The sequence below is a fragment of the Excalfactoria chinensis genome, chromosome 1 (assembly GCF_039878825.1).
Source record: "Excalfactoria chinensis isolate bCotChi1 chromosome 1, bCotChi1.hap2, whole genome shotgun sequence".
Lineage (NCBI taxonomy): Eukaryota > Metazoa > Chordata > Aves > Galliformes > Phasianidae > Excalfactoria > Excalfactoria chinensis.
In genome coordinates this window covers 2723605-2742138 of record NC_092825.1, presented here as the reverse complement: position 1 = coordinate 2742138, position 18534 = coordinate 2723605, and the positions used below count along the sequence as shown (strand labels likewise).

General features: G+C 38.6%; 1 protein-coding gene across 2 annotated transcripts in view; it reads left to right on the top strand.

The window, feature by feature from the left end:
* MKLN1 (muskelin 1) overlaps window positions 1-18534 on the top strand; it is a 103831-nt gene that overhangs the window by 49138 nt on the left and 36159 nt on the right. For both annotated transcript variants that reach the window (XM_072328293.1, XM_072328303.1), the window contains 3 exons: window positions 985-1097; window positions 15950-16162; window positions 17977-18198. In XM_072328293.1, coding sequence (XP_072184394.1) covers window positions 985-1097; window positions 15950-16162; window positions 17977-18198 — 548 coding nt within the window. The remainder of the gene's footprint in view (window positions 1-984; window positions 1098-15949; window positions 16163-17976; window positions 18199-18534) is intronic.

Below are 18534 nucleotides of genomic sequence, written 5' to 3'. Positions count from 1 at the left end.
ACCTTTCCATGGTGATGACCACTATCCTGATGGTAGGTAAGGGTCAGGGACTATTTCCATTTTGTAATCACACATCTAACTCTTCTTTTTAATTGGTGTTGGATTAAAAATTGGCCATTACCTTCATAATAGATCTGGGCTGAAGATTTTAAAGAAGTTTTTATAGGTCTGTGATTCTTCAGTGGCTCGTTCTTGGATTTGGTTTTGTGTTGTGTTATTTCAATCTGAAGATGAAATATCTTTAGAATCCAAGACCAGATAGTGATGTTACTGTAATGGAAGTGGCTCAATCATCTCTTGGTGTCATAACAGAGACTTATTCCTCGTTCCTCTCATGTTGGAAGCTTCATTTAGTTTCATCCGTGAGTCTGATAAGCTTTTGAACTTGCTGTGCTTGGAGTAGTTGTGAATTTAAGGTAATGTGCTCTGAGGATGAGCCTGGAATTCTGGCTTAAACTGTTACGGCTCTACTGACATGCTTTTGTGACATCAGATAAATTATATTATGCAAGCCATTTTCCTTGAAGAGGATTTCTATAATTGAAGCAAGTTTTTCTTTACAAGAGATCAACTAAATAAAAGAGGTTTTTGGCTGATGTCTCAGAAATCTTTGTAGACTGTAAGATTTGCGTCAAGCAGGGAACAAACAGATTTCACTCATAAAGATTAATAATGGCTAATAGTACTGGCTGACAAAGGAAGGGAAACTGATGATGTCTGCCTTGACTTGTGTAAGGCCTTTGACATAGTCCTCCATCCGTCTCTAAATTGGAGAGAGATGGAGTTAAAGGCTGGACAAGTTTGCAAATGACATCAAACTGAGTGATACAGCTGACACAACAGAAAGAAGAGATACCATCCAGAGGGACCTGTATAGGCTTGACCTACAGTATATTTATCACAGGTGTTTTGTATTTGTTAATGTGTTTAAAGGCATTCTTTATTTTTAAATGAAATTAATGTGTTCTTCCTTTTTTTTACTAGAAACTGTTTATTTGTTTGGTGGCTGGGATGGAACTCAAGACCTGGCTGACTTTTGGGCATACAGTGTGAAGGAAAACCAGTGGACTTGTATATCCAGAGATACCGAGAAAGAGGCAAGTTGTACATTCGTAATGTTCATAATATATGAATCATTGTACAGAAAAATACCATGTTTCTGAAGTGCTTTTATATATGAAGAGTGTGCCAAAATTGTGAACAAAAAAGTCAAATTTTCAAAGCATGGAAAATGTTTGAAGTAAGAATAGGAAAATGTGAAATGGATGTGAAATTCAAGTGTTAACGATTACTGGGGTGGAGGTTTATTTCCCAGGAGCAGACTGATCAGGCAAAAGTCAGTTCAGGGAGTAAAACAGAAGTTAAATAATGTGGTAAGATTGAACCAGGTTGCCAAATAAACATCTCAGACCTGATGCTGGTGTTGAGGTTTAGTAAAAGAATTTTTAGCTTCTGTTAAAAATGTGAGGAGAAATGGACAACTAGGAGGTGGAAATATAGAGGACAGAGAGTAACTGCTGGAGGCCGTGTACTCCCAGGAGTTTTCATGGCATTCAAGCCATTTTCCTTGGCCTGTTTTGCTTGCTATTTGACGTATGAAGCCTCTCAAATGAATGTAGATTGGGTTATAGGAGGTAACAAAAAAGAGAGTTCCAACTTTTGACTCATGTAATTCACATGGCATTTCACAGTATATAGGAAAAATTTCCTGTGGTTATTGTGTTCAGAGTTCATTACTTGTTTGTCAGAGCATAACTGAAGTAAATTCACGCACCATTGTCTTACAGGACTGAAATGATTGAGTTTCCACCACTTTCTGGTACCTACATTTGGGAACTGAGTTCCCCGAGTATTTGCAAAAGGCATAAATGTATTTTATTTCTCATTTGAATTTTTCTGTGTTCTTGTCACTTGTTTAACTTATGAACTTCAGAACACTTGAATATTGCTGTTTTTTCCTGGCAGTGGTGTTTAGAGTTTGTAATCAAACAGGACAAATAGCCTTAGTGAAAATCTCACAGTAAGGCTCTTTCCTTAGCCTTCATATCCATTTTTTATGTACAGAGCTCTTAATGTTATTTAAAACATGCGCAATAACGAAACTAATTGTGGTATTCTAGTATCTGTCTTAATAGTGCTGTATAAAGGTTAAAAATTGTCCTTATATTTCGTATCCTTGTGAGTCTTTTTTACTCTTAACCCTTTCATTGCAGCTCTGTACTTCTCACACGTTTAGCAATACAGTGTTGAAACTGGATTTGGTCTTTCAGTGCTGTGGGGTCAGCTTGTGTAGCTTCTGTTTACATCTGGAACAGTGGGTTGCAATGGGGGGAAAAAAAGAAGAGTTCTTACTGTTCACCCACAATTAAGTGGGCTGAGTGAGACGTAATGATGAGGAAATCAGGATTTATCCCTTTTATCAACTTATACCCTAAAAATAAAACTCGACCATCTTGTCCTTTGATCCAGAAAATAAAGAACCCGGTAATATTGAAAACAAGCAATGATTTTAACTGCTGCCTGTTTCACTTTTTTCTTGTTTCGTAGCTACCCAGTGTGTGTGGTTTTATTTTTGGTCTAACTTAGGATGCAGTGTAATAAGGCCTTCCTGTCAGATAGAGTGACTGTGTTTTTCCTGCACAAACCAGTGTGGGCATTTTGGTGTTTCTTTAAGGGGTTCATTTTCTGTGGTGTTTTTTTGTGTTGTTTTGTTTTTTTTGTTTTTTTGCTGGGATTCTTTCTTACCTATTTGAGCTTCTGTAGAGCTTGGGAGGCCTGGCTGGGATGCAGGGCAAGGAACAGTGCCAGAAGCAGCGTATGTTTTCTGAGTTCCTCGTGCCTGACTCTAGCAGGAAGGTAATGCTGGGATGGGAATAAAAGGGTATAGAAAAGAACAGCTCTGGAGGAGATAGATTTTGGAGAAAGTAAAACTAGATTGCGATGGCAGGTCAGGAAATTCAAGTGGAAGTTGGAGGGGTTTGGGGCTGAGAAGAAAGGCAAGGTCAGGGAATTAAAGAAAATTGAAGGTTCAGTTAAATGCATGGAGAACTTTGAAAAAGACACATACTTAATATAAGTGGAGAAGTATATAGAAATGGAGTTCCAGAATGGCTTTATGTTTGGATGTAGTCTGAAGTGGATGTCAGAAGACAGCCTACTGAGGCACAGTCCAGGATTTTGGTAACTTAAAGAAATACATTGAACTGGCTGCCAACACTTGCCAGCAACGGCTTTGTTTTTTTCCTCTTGTTGGGGTTCTGGATGAAGCCTGATTTAGAAATGAAAAGGTCAATCTCAAATGGAGAAGTAACTTAAAAAACAAAGACTCCAGATGTTTCTCTAATAGGAGCATCAACTATTCACAAACAACTTGCTGAAAGGAAATGTCTGTTGACATGGAATTTTTGAAAATATTCAAAATAGATTCCAATATAACTTAATCTTGTTTTTGTGTTATACTGTGCTTGTTCTGCTTCTACTATTTTGTCCCACTTAATTTGTGATGGTGGTTGAATTACCCATTGACTATATATTAAGCTTGGATAAGAGGAGAAGTTGGTACAAGTTGCATATTATCCAACATCATCTTAAGGGTAACACAGAGCAACTCATTCAGTGTAAAGGTACTGATAACTTCTGATGCAATGCCAGATTATCTTCATCCACTTGGCAGTGCAGTACAAAGAATCTGTGGTGACCTTTTCTGTAAATGGAGTTGCTTCTGTTTTTCTAAGTTTGCCAGTGAGTTGGAGAAAGGTCTCTTTGTCACCTGAAGTTGCATTTGTATTCTTAACAGTTCAACTACCAATGCTAATTTTCCACAGTACTCCTTATCTCAGGAAGAAGTTCTTGCAGCAGTAGTGAACTAACTGATTGCATATGCTCTTTAAATATATATATATATATAGGTATCATGAACTAAAGTGTAGTATTATGTTGAGTTTCCACATTACGCACCTCAGCAGTTGGTAGGCAGACCTAAATTGGAACTTCCCAACCATTCTTTCAGCATACGGAGGCAGCAAGGTTCCTTCAGTCCCTGTGAAATCATCCTCATTTATGGTTGCATCCTTCCAAAGGAAATGCACCACTATGAGCTCTGAAATTGACCCACAACTTCTGTCTCCTCTGTGCAACGCTTGAGTATGCAAGAGCTCTGCATTGGTTGGCACAAGGCATGGCCAAAGCATGTGAAGTCTAAGAGTCTTTAAGAACTTGTACCCTGAACTAGTGGAATGTTCTAACAAATGCTGTCTCTAGGGTGTATTAGCAGTAGTAGATTAGAGGACCTTTTCAGGATTTGGGAATAGTTTTAAAATATCAAACCTTGTCATTTCTTGAGTACTAGGCCAGTGTCAAGCAATAGATGAACTTAATGTGAATGTTTTGGTATCTAATATTTTTAGTTTCCAAGCAGTAACTTTCTCATTGGGTATTTTGGTAAAATGAAGTACAGAAGGACAGTTTAGGTGAATAGGCAGCTGTAGGAAGGACTTCATTTGCATTATGTTGATAATTCTGTGGACTTACAGGGTCAGAATGCTGAGAGATGTTCATGCCTCTAATGATTCAATAACTGAGAATAGGGAAGCACTATATTTTGTATGTCCATTGTATTCCTTTGTCCTATTTCTTTACCTCCTATAGGCATCAGAAGAGATGCAAGATGCTCTTGGAAGCAGTATTTTACTGTGCAAAGTGGTAGTTTCTGTTGTGCGTTTGTGTTGATTCATCGTCACTGTGGCTTTATGCTCACGTCAGCCCTTTGAAGGACATGGAAGTTGTGTAAATGGGTCAGGTTTAGGTGACACTATTTCTCAAACTTTTAAGTGTTTCTTGTCAAAGACTCTTCAGAGCAGACAAGGTCTTTCCATGGGTTAATTGGTTAAGAGGATAAATTCTTTCTAAATTCTAGAGGAAATTATAGGTCAACAAGTGTCTACTGTTAGTAGGTTCAAAATGATCTAGAAAATTGGCATACGGTAAGGTGACAATTTGCTGCTAACATTAAATACTTTTCCAGGCTGACAAATGTAGCAAGATCTCATGGTTTGGAGAACCAACCTGAATGTCACCTGCTATTGTATTTCCAGTTAATTTTTTCTATGTTGTATGGATGCTTTGCTTTATGTTTGTTGACATGGATGCGTTTGCCCAAAACTTCCAATGTCATTGACACAGAAGCATTATATTTGTGTTTGTGACACTTACATGATTTTTTATTTTTAAGGTGGGGTGATATTCAAATATATAACCTTATCTACGAGTAGAGGGAATGGTTGCAAGCTGTGGCAGGGGAGATTCAGGCTTGACATTAGGAAATATTACTTCTCAGAAAGGGCGGTCAGGCACTGGAATGGACTGGAATGGAGGTGGTGGAGTCACCGACCATGGGGCTGTTCAAGGCATGATTGGATGTTGTGTTGAGGGACATGGTTTAGTGGGAGCTATTAATAATAGGTGAACGGTTGGACCGGATGGTCTTTTTGGTCTTTTCCAACCTTGGTGATTCTATGATTCTATGATTATCTATGTAAAACTTTTACTCTGTGCTGCTTTTAAGAGTAGGAACTGAAAATCTCTCAAATATTGATCCCTTCCTGCAGATGGTGATGTAATTTGGAAGATGCTTTGAGAAATATGGGGGTTTTTTGTTGTTGTGAGTACAGCAATGTTTATGGAATTGAGATCTAAGACACTGAATCTGCCATGTCTGAGTAGTTCTAGTTGTTAAAAGTTGCTCCGTTGTAAGAGAATTCTGGTACCACAAAAGCTCATAGGGAGAAAGCAGCTGTCCCCAAAAGCCTGCAGCAGAAACTTGGATCTTACAGTTGTACCTCTGTGCCAACTTCTTAAATAGTGTAAATGCCTACAAGAGTAGGGACAAAGGCGGCACGTACTGAAGTGAACACAATGTAATGCATTCTGGGCAGATCCTGAATATTACATGCTACTGTTTTATTCCCCTTCCTGAGTAGTAGTATGATAGTTTAAAACCAGTATTTATTCTTTAAAGTGTTAGAGGATTTCAGATACGTTTGACCAGGTTCTTCAGTGATATCTTACAAAAAAATAAGTTAGAAAATGCTTTTTGCTTTCAGGGTAACTTCTTTATTTATAGTAGCCCATATGCTTCAGAACTTTGCCTTTCTACTCTTGTTTCTTTGTCTTTTAACTGGAATTTTAAAATAGAAAATATGATTTCTATTTTATAAAGCTCTGAGTCTTAAGTTATTCAGTTCCATTGTGAAGTGTACATAGTCGTTGCTTCCAGCATGCAAAAAGTGCAGGAAAACCAGCCAAACTTCAGTTATTCCTAACACCAGATGTTTCAATGTGTGGAGATCCCTTTTGGATATTGAAGCCAGTCTCATAGAGGAAGGAGTACTTAAATGAACACATTATGCACGGTATTCTGAAGGCTGCAAAACTTTGGCAGTCCTGGATCTTGCACGTGCCAGTCTTCAGATTATACATGGACTTCCAAAGCATCGTAAAGCCTTCAGTTGCAAAGGCTTCAGCCTGCAAAGCTAAGAACTGCTTTTATGCCTTGAAGTAATACATCTTCAATAGTTGATCTGTGGCATTTATGTTCTGTTGAAAATCACTGCATCAACTCTAGCTTACAATGGGCGTACTGGCCTGATTCCCTTATCTGGAGTACAGCTTCATTTTACTTTGGCTTTGTTGGACATGTGTTGTACCATTTACTCCCCTGTGAATTACCTTTAAAGCAGTATGCAGAGGCTTGCTAGGGGGGCTGCTGTGCACACATCTTGGGGAAGATAACACCTTTTTGTACTGCTTGAAGTATTACACAACTTTCAGGTAAGGATTTAGTGAAGAATGTTGGTATTTAAAAAAAGCTGATTTATGTACTTCCAGGTTTTACTGACAAAAAAAACCCAGGCACCTGGAACACAACAGTAGGCTGGAATCCTTAGTACCCCATGTTCCCCTCACCCCATTGTGTGGGGAGAATGGCAGGAACAGAGAAGGTAGGGATAGAAGGTGGGAGGAAAGTTTATGCTTGCCAGCAAGGTCAGAGTAGCTTCACACATGAATCAGCATTGCCTTTGGAGTAGTCTCTTGTTTCAGCTAGTCTGTAAAAGGCTTCCGTTACATTAACACTCCTCAAGCTGTGCAAATACAGGAATCCCTAAAGAAATATCAGTTACCCAATGTGGTAGCGCAGGGGAAGTATTTTCATGAGTATCATAGACACTTCTTTAGTTAATTTGTCTGGATAATTACATGTTAGAAAATCTGGTAAGGTTTTGTGAATCTTGCTGCTACGAATGGGTGTATTTCTGCCACCTGACTCTGAAGGCAGTTAAACTTTCTGGACGAACCCTGACTGAATGGGTGTAGCTCATTGATACGTTCAGCTTTCAGACCCTGAAAGAGCTTAGTATGTTTGGTGGGACTTAATTCATGAATTTTCCAGGGCTTGCAGGTGCTGAGGGACCAAGGGAATTTATTCATACTAGGATCAAGGAATTGCCATTGTATTCTTTATTTTATCTTTTGTTTTTTCCTCTGACATCCCATGCAAATTACTGCAAAATCGAAGATGACTTGCTCTTGATAGTGTCATACAGCAAAGACTGTGTGCTACACTTCGTGGTAATTGATGTGATTCGTGCAGCTGGATAATCAAATTATGTTCTGAGAATAGCTGACGAGTGATATAAATAAAAATTTCACAAGCTACATCTTTTCTCATGTGTCACTTAGTTTCAAAGAAGATATGGCCATTTCCACAGTGCTATTTTTTAACATAATATTTCTGTTATATATACGTGTGTGTGTGTGTGTATTATATCTTTTTCTTGGCATGTTCCTATAAAAGCTAATAGAAGAAGCCTACATTGAACTCTACTTAGAATCTGAGAAGGCAATCTCATAAGCCATTGGTGAGCTGGAGGGGAAAAGTTACACAGCCACTTCTATGATGATGTAACACCTCTGGGTCCAAACTATTCCTTTTCTTCTACTTAAAGCTGTCATCACTTTCCATGAAACATCTGAGAGCTTGTGGCTGAAATGCTTAGATCAATATGAAATTTTGAGTTTATCACTATCTTTTCAAAAACAATTATTTCTAGCCCTGCTGTGCCCTCAGGAAGGTTTCAGAACAGGGACGTGTTTCACATCTTTGATTAAACAACTCATAAATTACAAGTTAAAGTATCTTCAGCCTGTTGGTCTGTTTTAAGCCAAATAACTTGCATCTGTAGAGGAATCTTTCTCTTAGCTGGGCTTCTTTGCTAACCATTGTTACTGGTAACCAGAGGACAACGTGAACTTAGCAGTGCATTCGAACATGACCTCATTCAACATCCTGCAATTGTTCATGGGGTTAGTTGAATTCGGCCCATGAAGGACGTTGTCCTGAGGGCCTGTATCTCAGACCTGGTGACAGATTGTTATGTTTCATCAGCGTTACTGAAAGCAAAACTAAGCAGATGATGGGTAACAGACCAACAATTTGCTCATTAAAACTTAATAAGCTGCAGTTTTTACTGTTCATTGCTGCGAGTAGCACTGGTTTTGTGATTAACTTGTTTGTTAGAAGTAGCGCAATGTTAATGCTCTTTTCTTTCAAAGATGTTTTGTGTGAGATCACTCCAGTACTTCACTTATTTGCATTTGTAAGCTGAATCAAGTAGGCTGGAAGATCTATTTTTGTCTGTAAACTGATGCCTAAGCAAGACCTTCACATGTGTTCTTGCAGCCGGCTTCATATAAATGAAAGAACTTTTACCTGTGCTTTGTGTGTTTGAAACTGTGTGGTTTTATTTTTTCTTCCCTCTTTTCATTATTATTCTGCTTGCATGGAAACTCTCTTGATCACTGGATAACTTGGTTTATTGTAACATGATGTTCCACAGTGCTGGAAGGCCTTGATTATGCCTAGGTTGTGAGAGCAAGCCAGGTGAGAACACACTGCTTAGACAAGGCCTGGGAATACGGCTCCTTGCATGTGCAGTGATGCAGATATCAGTATCTAAAGCTGTTTCACACAGTAAGTAAGCTCACGCACACAGCTCTCAAAACGAAGGTATTGGTGCTTTGGAAAGTTCTTGAGTCAACTTAAAGGACATATTTTATTTCCTCGAGTTGCATTAATTGCTGTTCACCAAAAGCCAATAGGTCATGAGCTAGTTCATTATGTTATGAAAATACCCTGACATTAGCTGTTTCTGCAAGCAGGCCTGCTGGGAGACTAATTTTTAACAGATAATTTGATGGGAGGAGAACAGAAGCATCTGTTCATTTTCATAGCATCATCCGTGTGCTGCACAGCATCTCTGCTTATCTGTGTGGTAATGAACCTGCACTGCTCTCTGAAGGATGGAACAGGCAATCTGAGTAAATTCTTACGTAGGGTTGGAGGCGACGACCTGCCCATGGGTCATCCAGTCCTGGCCACTGTGATCATAAAGGTCCATGTTACATATCTGAGCTTAATCGTTCAATTTATAAGTTCATTGAACCATTTTTCCCAAATAGAACGTGGGACCGTTTAATTTTACTTATAAGCAAAGAAAGTCTCTGTAGGGAGTGTTAAGCTCGAGAGTGTGTATTATCAATACCGAGTATCCCAGATGTCGATGCACTTCAGGAATAAAACTTGTTTAATTTTTTTTCTCACCTAAAGTGAGCAATATAGATGAATCAGAACCGTCTACTAAAAGCTGCCTCTGACTTTAGTCTGCTCCGTCATATCCGAGTCAGATTCCCAGAAAGGACTTTGCAACTAAATCTATTTTGTTGCATTGCTATGGGAGGTTACTCGTAAGCAGATTAGGCACAGCTCAAATGCTATGTCAACTGCCTGAGCGAAGGATAGGTTCTTTGTCTTAGCTGAAACTAGATATGTTAATAGCCTGGTATTTGCAAATGCTTGTCAGCAACTTTCTGGTATCCAAGGCTAATATTTATCATAAGACATTCTACTTTGCATGAAAAATGGTGTAGGTGTATGTCTTTCCAACACTGGCCTTGGGGGGCTTTAAGGGTGGTGCTTCTTAGCCAGGTTCTGATCTGCTTAATAGATTTCCTAAAGTATTTATTGGCAGAATATATTTAACTCATACACTCTCCAAGTATCATCTTTATAGCTGGCACAGCAACTGTGGAAGTAAGTTATAATAGCCATTGTATTTCATAAATAGGAAATAGATTATCGTAAGGCTGAATGAAAACGCAAGGCTGCTGACCTACTGTACCTTCATATGATACTTTAAGCTTTTACCTAAGGCAAACTTAAGGAGTAATTGGATGAATTGAATGTATATTGAGCATGCGGAAAATTTACGTATTCATTTATTTAGCTACTCTTGAACTCTTTAAAACATTTGAAATCCTAGTTCCGTGCCTTGCTGCATATTTTTGCCCTCTGTGAAGTTCAAAGGTTATTTTTGCATCTAGTGATAGAGCCGTCAAGTCCTGGACATCAAGTAACACTCATAGCACTGATTTTTGCCATCATATTGAGTAAGGTATCTGGGATGCAAGAGGCTCTTGCACCCTTTATAAGCCCTTGCAGATGGCTCACATCTGTAGCATGTGCATGTTGTGTGATTCAGCACTTGTGGTTAGTTGGTAATTGTAGGAGCATTAAAAGCAGGGCAGCAGCCTCCATTCACTTTATGTTTGGGGTTGATGGGCAGTGCTGGTGCCACGTGTTACCATAAAAAGCACTAGATGTATGCTTTTAATAGATTTCTGTCGTCTTCAGTTATGAGAAACATGAAATGCTTTCTATGAGCAACTAATATGAGGTGGAGATTTTTTGTGTTGCTGTAGCTTCTCTTGCTGAAATTAGAAATTATCTAAAGCAAATCACATCCTTATGAGCTTCTGCTTAGATTAAATTTCTCTGAAGTACGTGTTACCTGAACACTTGGCGCTGATGCACTATTAACAGTCTTAAAGGGCGTGAAGATTTGATTGTGATTCTGCGAACGCAAAGATTTGTATGCATTTCCTTTTATTTTCAAGATCGTGTAGAACTTCATCCTTTATTTTGGGATGATGCTGGTGGAGAAGGAAGAAACGAATTATATTCTGAATCTGCTGAAATGCACTTTGCAACTGGGAAATGAGACCAGTTAATCTCTGCAGTAGTGTGTAGGCAGGAGGGACTATTTGTTGCGTGACAGCCTGCTCTCAGAATGGGAAACAAAGTAGGTTGTTTGTGTCTTTTTATGTCTTCGTCCCAGTTTGCTTTAGGACAAGAGCATTTACCTCATGACGCTTATTTTTGAACTTTATACTGGAGACAATGTTCACATTCCATTCAGTCTTTTAAAGCACCAAGAAGGGAGAATTAGTCAGCTGTTCTTTGTTTTTATTTCCCTGACTCTTGAACAGGGTCCAGGCTCGCTCCTGAGGTTTTTCATCTGGATCAGTCTGAATAAAACACAACTTTCTTATGACTGAAAACCCTTTATTTTCAAAAGGTTATGATAACCAAAAGAAGCCAAGCTCCTCAATTTCTTGTTTTGGAGGTGGGAAGCTGAACCAGCTTCATGGAGTTCTGTTCACATCAAAGGAGGTTTGTAGGACTCTTATTTAAAAGCAAAACAAAAAAAGAAAGCGATCATGGTAGTGCCTTAGCAGAGCAAGCCAGGATGCTGTTGCTAAGATGATGCATGGCGATTCTGGCATAAATAGTTATTAGAGCAGACCCTACCCTAAGGAGTCCCAATCCTTTCTTTCCTATATAGGAACAAATCAATTATTCTAAGGAGGCAGTGTTGTCTCTCGATGCTGTTGTGTTGCTTTTTGAAAACGTTTTGTAAGTTAGTCCTTAAGTGGGATAATTGCTTTCAGCATTTGCAAGTTAAATGAAGAAAGCTCTAATTAGATTTTATAAAGTGGCTTAGCACGTTGGGAAGGCTTTTCATAAGGTATGCTGTGTATTCTTTTGGCGTTGTGCAACTGAATTTTGTGAGGCACTGACAAAACTAAAAGATCCTGTTTGGCCTTGGTTGCTTCTAGACACTTAAGAGATCGAAACCTTGTCTTATCTACTCCTAGCTATATGTGCTCTGTTCTTTTCCCTACATCCTTTGGGTTGTTTATTTCTGTTCTAGAGTCTGGAGCAGTTGCAGTCAAGACTAAGCTGCTCGAGGACTGTATTGTTAAAGTAGGGAACAGAAGCTTGGTATTCTGCACCACTTGAAAATGGTGCCATGGCACAGTGTTTGATGTCTTGATTGTTATTATGCTGTGCTAATTGTGCAGTGGTGCTGGGTGGTAGAGAGCCACTTTGTTCAGGTTAGTCTTAGCTCTGTGGGGGCTCCGGTTGAGTTGTACAGAAGCCAAAGTGCCCAAGTGCTCAAGCTTAGTAATCTTTAGTATTGCTTGGTGTCATGTAGATGTGAAATGCAATACGCTAATGCTTTATTATTGCCACCATAGCGTTGGCATAAACGGAGGGACTAGCCCAAGCAGCTTAACACATTGTTAACCATCTGAATAAGAATTTAGCCTGATCAAAAGCTTCTTTCACATGTGGTTTCTGCAGTGTGCATGCCAGAAACTTCATGGTGAGAACTGGAAAGTGTTCCCAAAGCCAGTGTTTATTCAGATCATTTGGGCACTGTTGCTTGATAAGACTTAGGAGAGCCTATTTTAACTGGCTGTGCTCTGTTTGGAGAGTAATACCTCTGCTAACTCAGTCGATTGGTTCTTAGAATTGTAGAATCATTAAGTTTGGAAAAAAACCTCTAAGACCATCTAGTCCAACCATAGACTCATTGCCACCATGTCCCCAAGCGCAACATCTACTCATGAAGCTTCATTTGCAAAATACATTTATCACATGTGCTAGGAACGTTGGAGATAACAGCAGTGAAAGTAGACCTCAAGGAAGTACTACTTAATTAAAAGTCCTGTGCTGATCTACAATCACTTGTCATTACCACAAGACCAAGTAAGTGCAGGCTGGCTGGAATTTTCTTTGCCTTCTATTCTGCTCAATAAGACTTGACTTTGCTTTATCTTCTCTTAGGTTTATCAGTGTGCAGATGAAACTCTTTATTATCCTCAGATTTTTGGGAATGGTAGGTAGTATGCTTTGTGGACAAGCAGGTACCAAAATTAATACTTTGTATGCTGTCATTTTATTTTTGATGGTAAGGTCCAGATTTTAATGTTACTGTAGATATTTCTAGTGCAACACACTCATCTTGTGACATTAACTAATAGAATCACAAAATCACCAAGGTTGGAAAAGACCTAAAAGATCTTCCAGTCCAACTGTTCACCTGTCACCAGTATCTCCCACTAAACCATGTCCCTCAACACAACATCCAATCACTCCATGAATAGATCAAGGACCAGTCTGCATCTGAGCAGGAGGAGAAGGGGTTGTTCTATTCTCTCTGTTTGATGTCTCTTGCTATAGGTTGAAGAGAGTCATGGCTATTACACTCAGTTTTTTCCACTTGATACTTAATAACAGGGCACATTCTTTGATATTCCTGTAATGAATTCTTTGGTACTCCTGGAATCAGCTCTTATCTGTTTGAATTTGGTGGGTCACTTTCTCCATGACAATTTGGAGTAGTGTGTTCTTTGACTGAGCAACAGGCTCACTATTGTAGCTGTGTAAAGGAGACTTAGGATCAACATTTGTAACCGCCCACAGACTCTTGATTCATTTAACCACACGTGCCTTGAAGTTTTAGTCATTTTTCAGTATCTGCCCATATCTGTCTCTAAAAATGGACTTTGTGTCTCCCACTGAGGTATGTTCATACTACAAGGGTTTTTTTAAGCAAAGTGGGTAGCTCTCATATAAACTGTTGTTTAGTGGACTTATTTACTCCTGTTGGTAATCACACAGCATACACACTTAGTTCCTTATGACCACCTAAGTGGTACAGAGCTGTAACTTCAGTTTTCTTTGTTAAAAGATGATGACCTGGAGGAAGCTTTCTGTGTGACTAAATACAATCCATTCTGTGGCAGGTTCTGTGACTTTAAGTCAAAGGTAAAATTCTTGTGAGCTTGAGGTGAAGTTTCTCTCCCTGCAGTCTGTAGATTAAATGGTCAAACTTAATAGCTTTAAAAAGTCATACATGACTAATGCATAGCTGTTATCTTGATAAACAACACATTTTTCTTGAATTTGTTTTTCATCTTAACATAGTCTTGAGTATTGAAGCTTGTTTTCTGTAGTACCTGTGCTGTTAACTCCGTTGGCTTAAAGCTAGTGTTGCATGTGCTGAGTACCTGATCCTCCTGCATGTATTCAAATTTCATTGAAGATGCATCTCTTCTACAATGCAAAGCAGGTTAAGAAATTAATAAGTTTGCAGATTTATTCTTGAAGGTTCGTAAGACATTATTTAAGCAAATCTGATATTATCTATTGTAGCCCAGAGAGACCATACAGTGTGGTGAGAGTGAGATATTTAAATCAGTGGGTTCATTTAAAAAGAAAATTACAGCGATGTGACAAATGGGAAGGGGTCAGAAAGGGCCAATTTCAGACATGTGGGTCTTAAATTCCCTCTAGGTAGCAGCTGTGCCAAGGCAATAACATGCTCTTTGGCCGAGGAACAGTGGAACATCTTCCAGTGTCCTCCATAACAAGAGATGGACTTTATCTATAGGGGGGGTTGATACAGTTAGATATGTGTATATTTTTTGAAGTAGAGCACTATTTAGTAACATGTGGAACAAATTCTGTTGTTACTTGATATGGCGTGACTTTCCTTAGCTGTAAGACTTAAATGGTGATTTATCATGCATCTTCAGAGTACTTGGGTAGTCTTCCTATACATTTTCTATACATTTTGTCCTCCATACCTTAGTCATGTTACGTGCATCTAACCATTTTTAGTTGACAGTGGAATTTTTCCCACTTCTCCTGTTGCTTTTCAGATTCCCAATACCGTCCTTTGAAACTGTGGACGTTTTCTGTGTGATTTCTATTTCTTATCTTCCCAACTCTTGAGAAGATTCTCAAAGCTGGCTGCACAGCCTTGTTCTGTCACTCTCATTTAAGTTCTTACACAAAGGTGAAATAAATACAGAATTTATCTGTAAGCATAACACTAGTTACTTTCTTCTGTCTGATCTCTTGCCAATAAGGCTTCCCCCATCTTGATTTGGAGTATTTTGGAGTACAGCAACATCCATTTGTGTGCTTCAAGATACGTATAGGAAGGCTTTCAAAACGAGGCTTGACTGAAGTAGAAGGCAGTACTGTCCAGCACTGCATAGTATAATCTAAATGTCATTGAATAAATTACTCTGTGATTTGAAGTTAAGCACCTTGGATGGATAAGGGCATAATAATCTGACAGTCTCTTCTCTCTGAAGATCATAACTCAAGGCAGTTTTGCTTACTGTAAGAAACTTCCCTATAGTTGGAGCTGGAATAACAATATCTGTTATGTGAAGGATGGAGTGCTTTTGTTGCCTTCAAAGACCCATTACAGGATTTGATTGCTTGTGGGAGTGTCTGGTTATGATCTGTTAGAAAACAGTCTATTAATAAAACAGAGACTCATGTAATAGAGCACGTCTTAATCTTCTTCCTAAGTAGTTATTTATAGGCTGTGACATCTTAATTTGCTCTCATGTACATCAGCTTCTGTTATTTTAAAAGATCAGGTAGCTTTCACATGCCTCTGAGCATCAGTTCTGGAGGGAATGGTCTGTTTTAGAAAAAGGCATTATATTAGAAGTTTTACTGTTTTGTTTAGCCAGTATTTTTCTAATGCACAAAGAAGTTACAGAAAGTTCTGTTATATTGATATTTATATATTAATCCTATATTTGACTGGCACAAATTTTCCTGTACATTCAAAGGATTTCCACTCCCTGATGGTATTTATTTGTCCTGAATGAGTTGTGATCTATCCAGAACAGTGTTAAATGTGCTTTACTCTTCATTTTTTGTGGTTGTTTTCTTTATTAGAGTGGGCCCAGTGCCAGATCCTGTCACAAAATGTGCATTGATATTCAACGAAGACAGATCTACACGCTGGGTCGCTACCTGGATTCCTCTGTGAGGAACAGCAAATCTCTGAAAAGTGACTTCTATCGCTATGACATTGACACGAACACATGGATGCTACTGAGTGAAGACACTGCAGCTGATGGGGGTCCAAAGCTGGTGTTCGATCATCAGGTCAGCTACACTGATACTTTAGCACAAGTTCCTTTATATATATATATACACCGTCTAGTTCATATATATATATATATATATATTCATATATATATATATACACACACACACACACACACACACACACACACACACACTTTTTTTTTCCTCAGTGTTTCTGCAATTTCGATCGTAGCCTTTTGCAATTTAGAATTGCTATACCAGGTAACATTGCAACGATGGGGGAAGTTACAATCTGCACTCAGTTAATTTCTAATAACATTGTTGTCTATGCAGTTATTACTAGTATTCCAATGAAATCGAGTCGGATCATAAAAACATTTTAAAACTAATTCATTTTATTTATTAAGACATGCTTTATTAAAGCTGAAAGCACAGTTCATCTGTTTTTAATCAGACTTGCTGAGCTGGGTTTGCAGATCAGCCTACTGAGTACACATTGGGGAACAATTTGCAAAGCTGTGTGTGCTACCTTCAGAAGAATACTGTAAGCAAGACACTGAAATGAGGCCAACAGGATCAGGATTCTTAAAAAGAAAGTCGATTATCTTTTATTTTATGAAATGCTCTTGCTTGGTAGAGATTGAAATCTTACAAGAGTAGCTACTGATCTTTTAGAAAGCTGCACCTCTCCACATATTCAAATTACTCTATTTTTAATCAAGTTGTATATTCAATGGCTTTTGTGTCCTTGAAAAAGACACTTAGTTCTTAGTTGTTTTTATAAAGCATGGCCAAGAGATAATGCATCAGTATTTGTTTTTAAAGTGTCCCAAGAACTTACTGGTGCTGTTTTGTAACCAAAGCTGTTGTCTGCCAGCACAATATGCAGTTCTGCTGACACCATAAATTAGATGTGTTGCCTGCAGAATAAAAGCCAATCAGTCATTCTGTTCTATTAATAACAAATATCAGTCTTCCAGGTGTTGAACAAGAGCAAATGATCAGCTGGCAGGACTACTTTGGGTACCTTGTTTGCCTCCTGAAATTTTCTTGTTTTCCTGCTATCTCTGAGGAAAGAATGTCCTCCCTGAATTCTTTCTCAATCTACAGCTTTCTCTTCTCTCCCTCACTGCGTACTGTGATACCAGATTTTGTTTAACCTTCGTAAAAACGTGCTGCCTGGGAAAAGTTGTATGTAGGCTTTTCTGAGTAGCATCTGTCTTCTTGTGTTTTTCTGTCTCTTTTCCCCTGGTGTTTTGTAGACATCTCCATTGCACTCTGAAAGCGTCACCTGGAGTCAGGGGATTGGTTTGATTTGTACTGATGCATCTTATGTGTGCCATAACTTGAATTCTGGCACTGGGGGTAAACATTTTTCTGCTGCAGTCTCTTCAAGGATTCCTGGCCAGGTTACAGCCCTATTTTATGTTGAAGTAGTGAAGGCAACACTAAATATGTAACTGAGATGGAAGCTGAGTAACAGATCACTGGCTGTTTTCAGAGCAGTTGTTTTATGTTCATTAAACTAGCAGTGACTTTGTTTACTTTTTGGCAGAATTATCTATGGATTCTGGATAAAAAATTATAATTTTTTCCCTAAAATCAGCAATTAGAAGCAGATGAGTGAAGCCCTTTTTTGCTCATGAAATCGTTGAGCTGATATTAGATTCAAGCTCTAAACTAAGGAGCTGTTTTCTAATACCTGTCAACCGTGAAGACATCTGTGTTCTTTTCTGTTCACAAGAGTTTCAGATGTGCCAAGTACTATCTAACTTAATAGATATCACTTGCAGGGGAGGGATGCATAATCAAAAATCCGAGTATGTTCAGATCTTAATGTGCTTTCTTAGAAACTTCTCTTGTTTTTACAGATGTGTATGGATTCTGAAAAACACATGATATATACCTTCGGAGGCAGAATTTTGACCTGTAATGGCAGTGTTGATGACAGCAGAGCCAGCGAACCACAGTTCAGTGGATTGTTTGCTTTTGACTGCCAGTGTCAGACATGGAAACTTCTGAGAGAGGATTCCTGTAATGCTGGACCTGAGGATATCCAGTCCCGAATAGGCCACTGTATGTTGTTCCATTCTGTAAGTATCCACACCGTACTTTGATTCATACTGTCTGACCATAAAGAGAACATCTAGTTTTGATTGTCTTGCAGGCTCTTTAATCTTCCAAATGATGTGTTGTCTCACTTGTTTTTATGTTCAGTGATGTTCTAATGCTTTTTTGTAAGTGCAGGTGGTATTAATTGAGGTCTCAGGCAAAGTTTTCATGACTTAAACTGAATAGAAATTAAAGCAAAAACAAGGTGAATTCTAAATTGGTTCTAATTATATAAGAGCAGTCCACTAGTTGAATTTACTCGGAAGTGTTTTCTGATCAGAGTTAGTAAAGCATTTTGGAATCTTCTGTAGTTACAG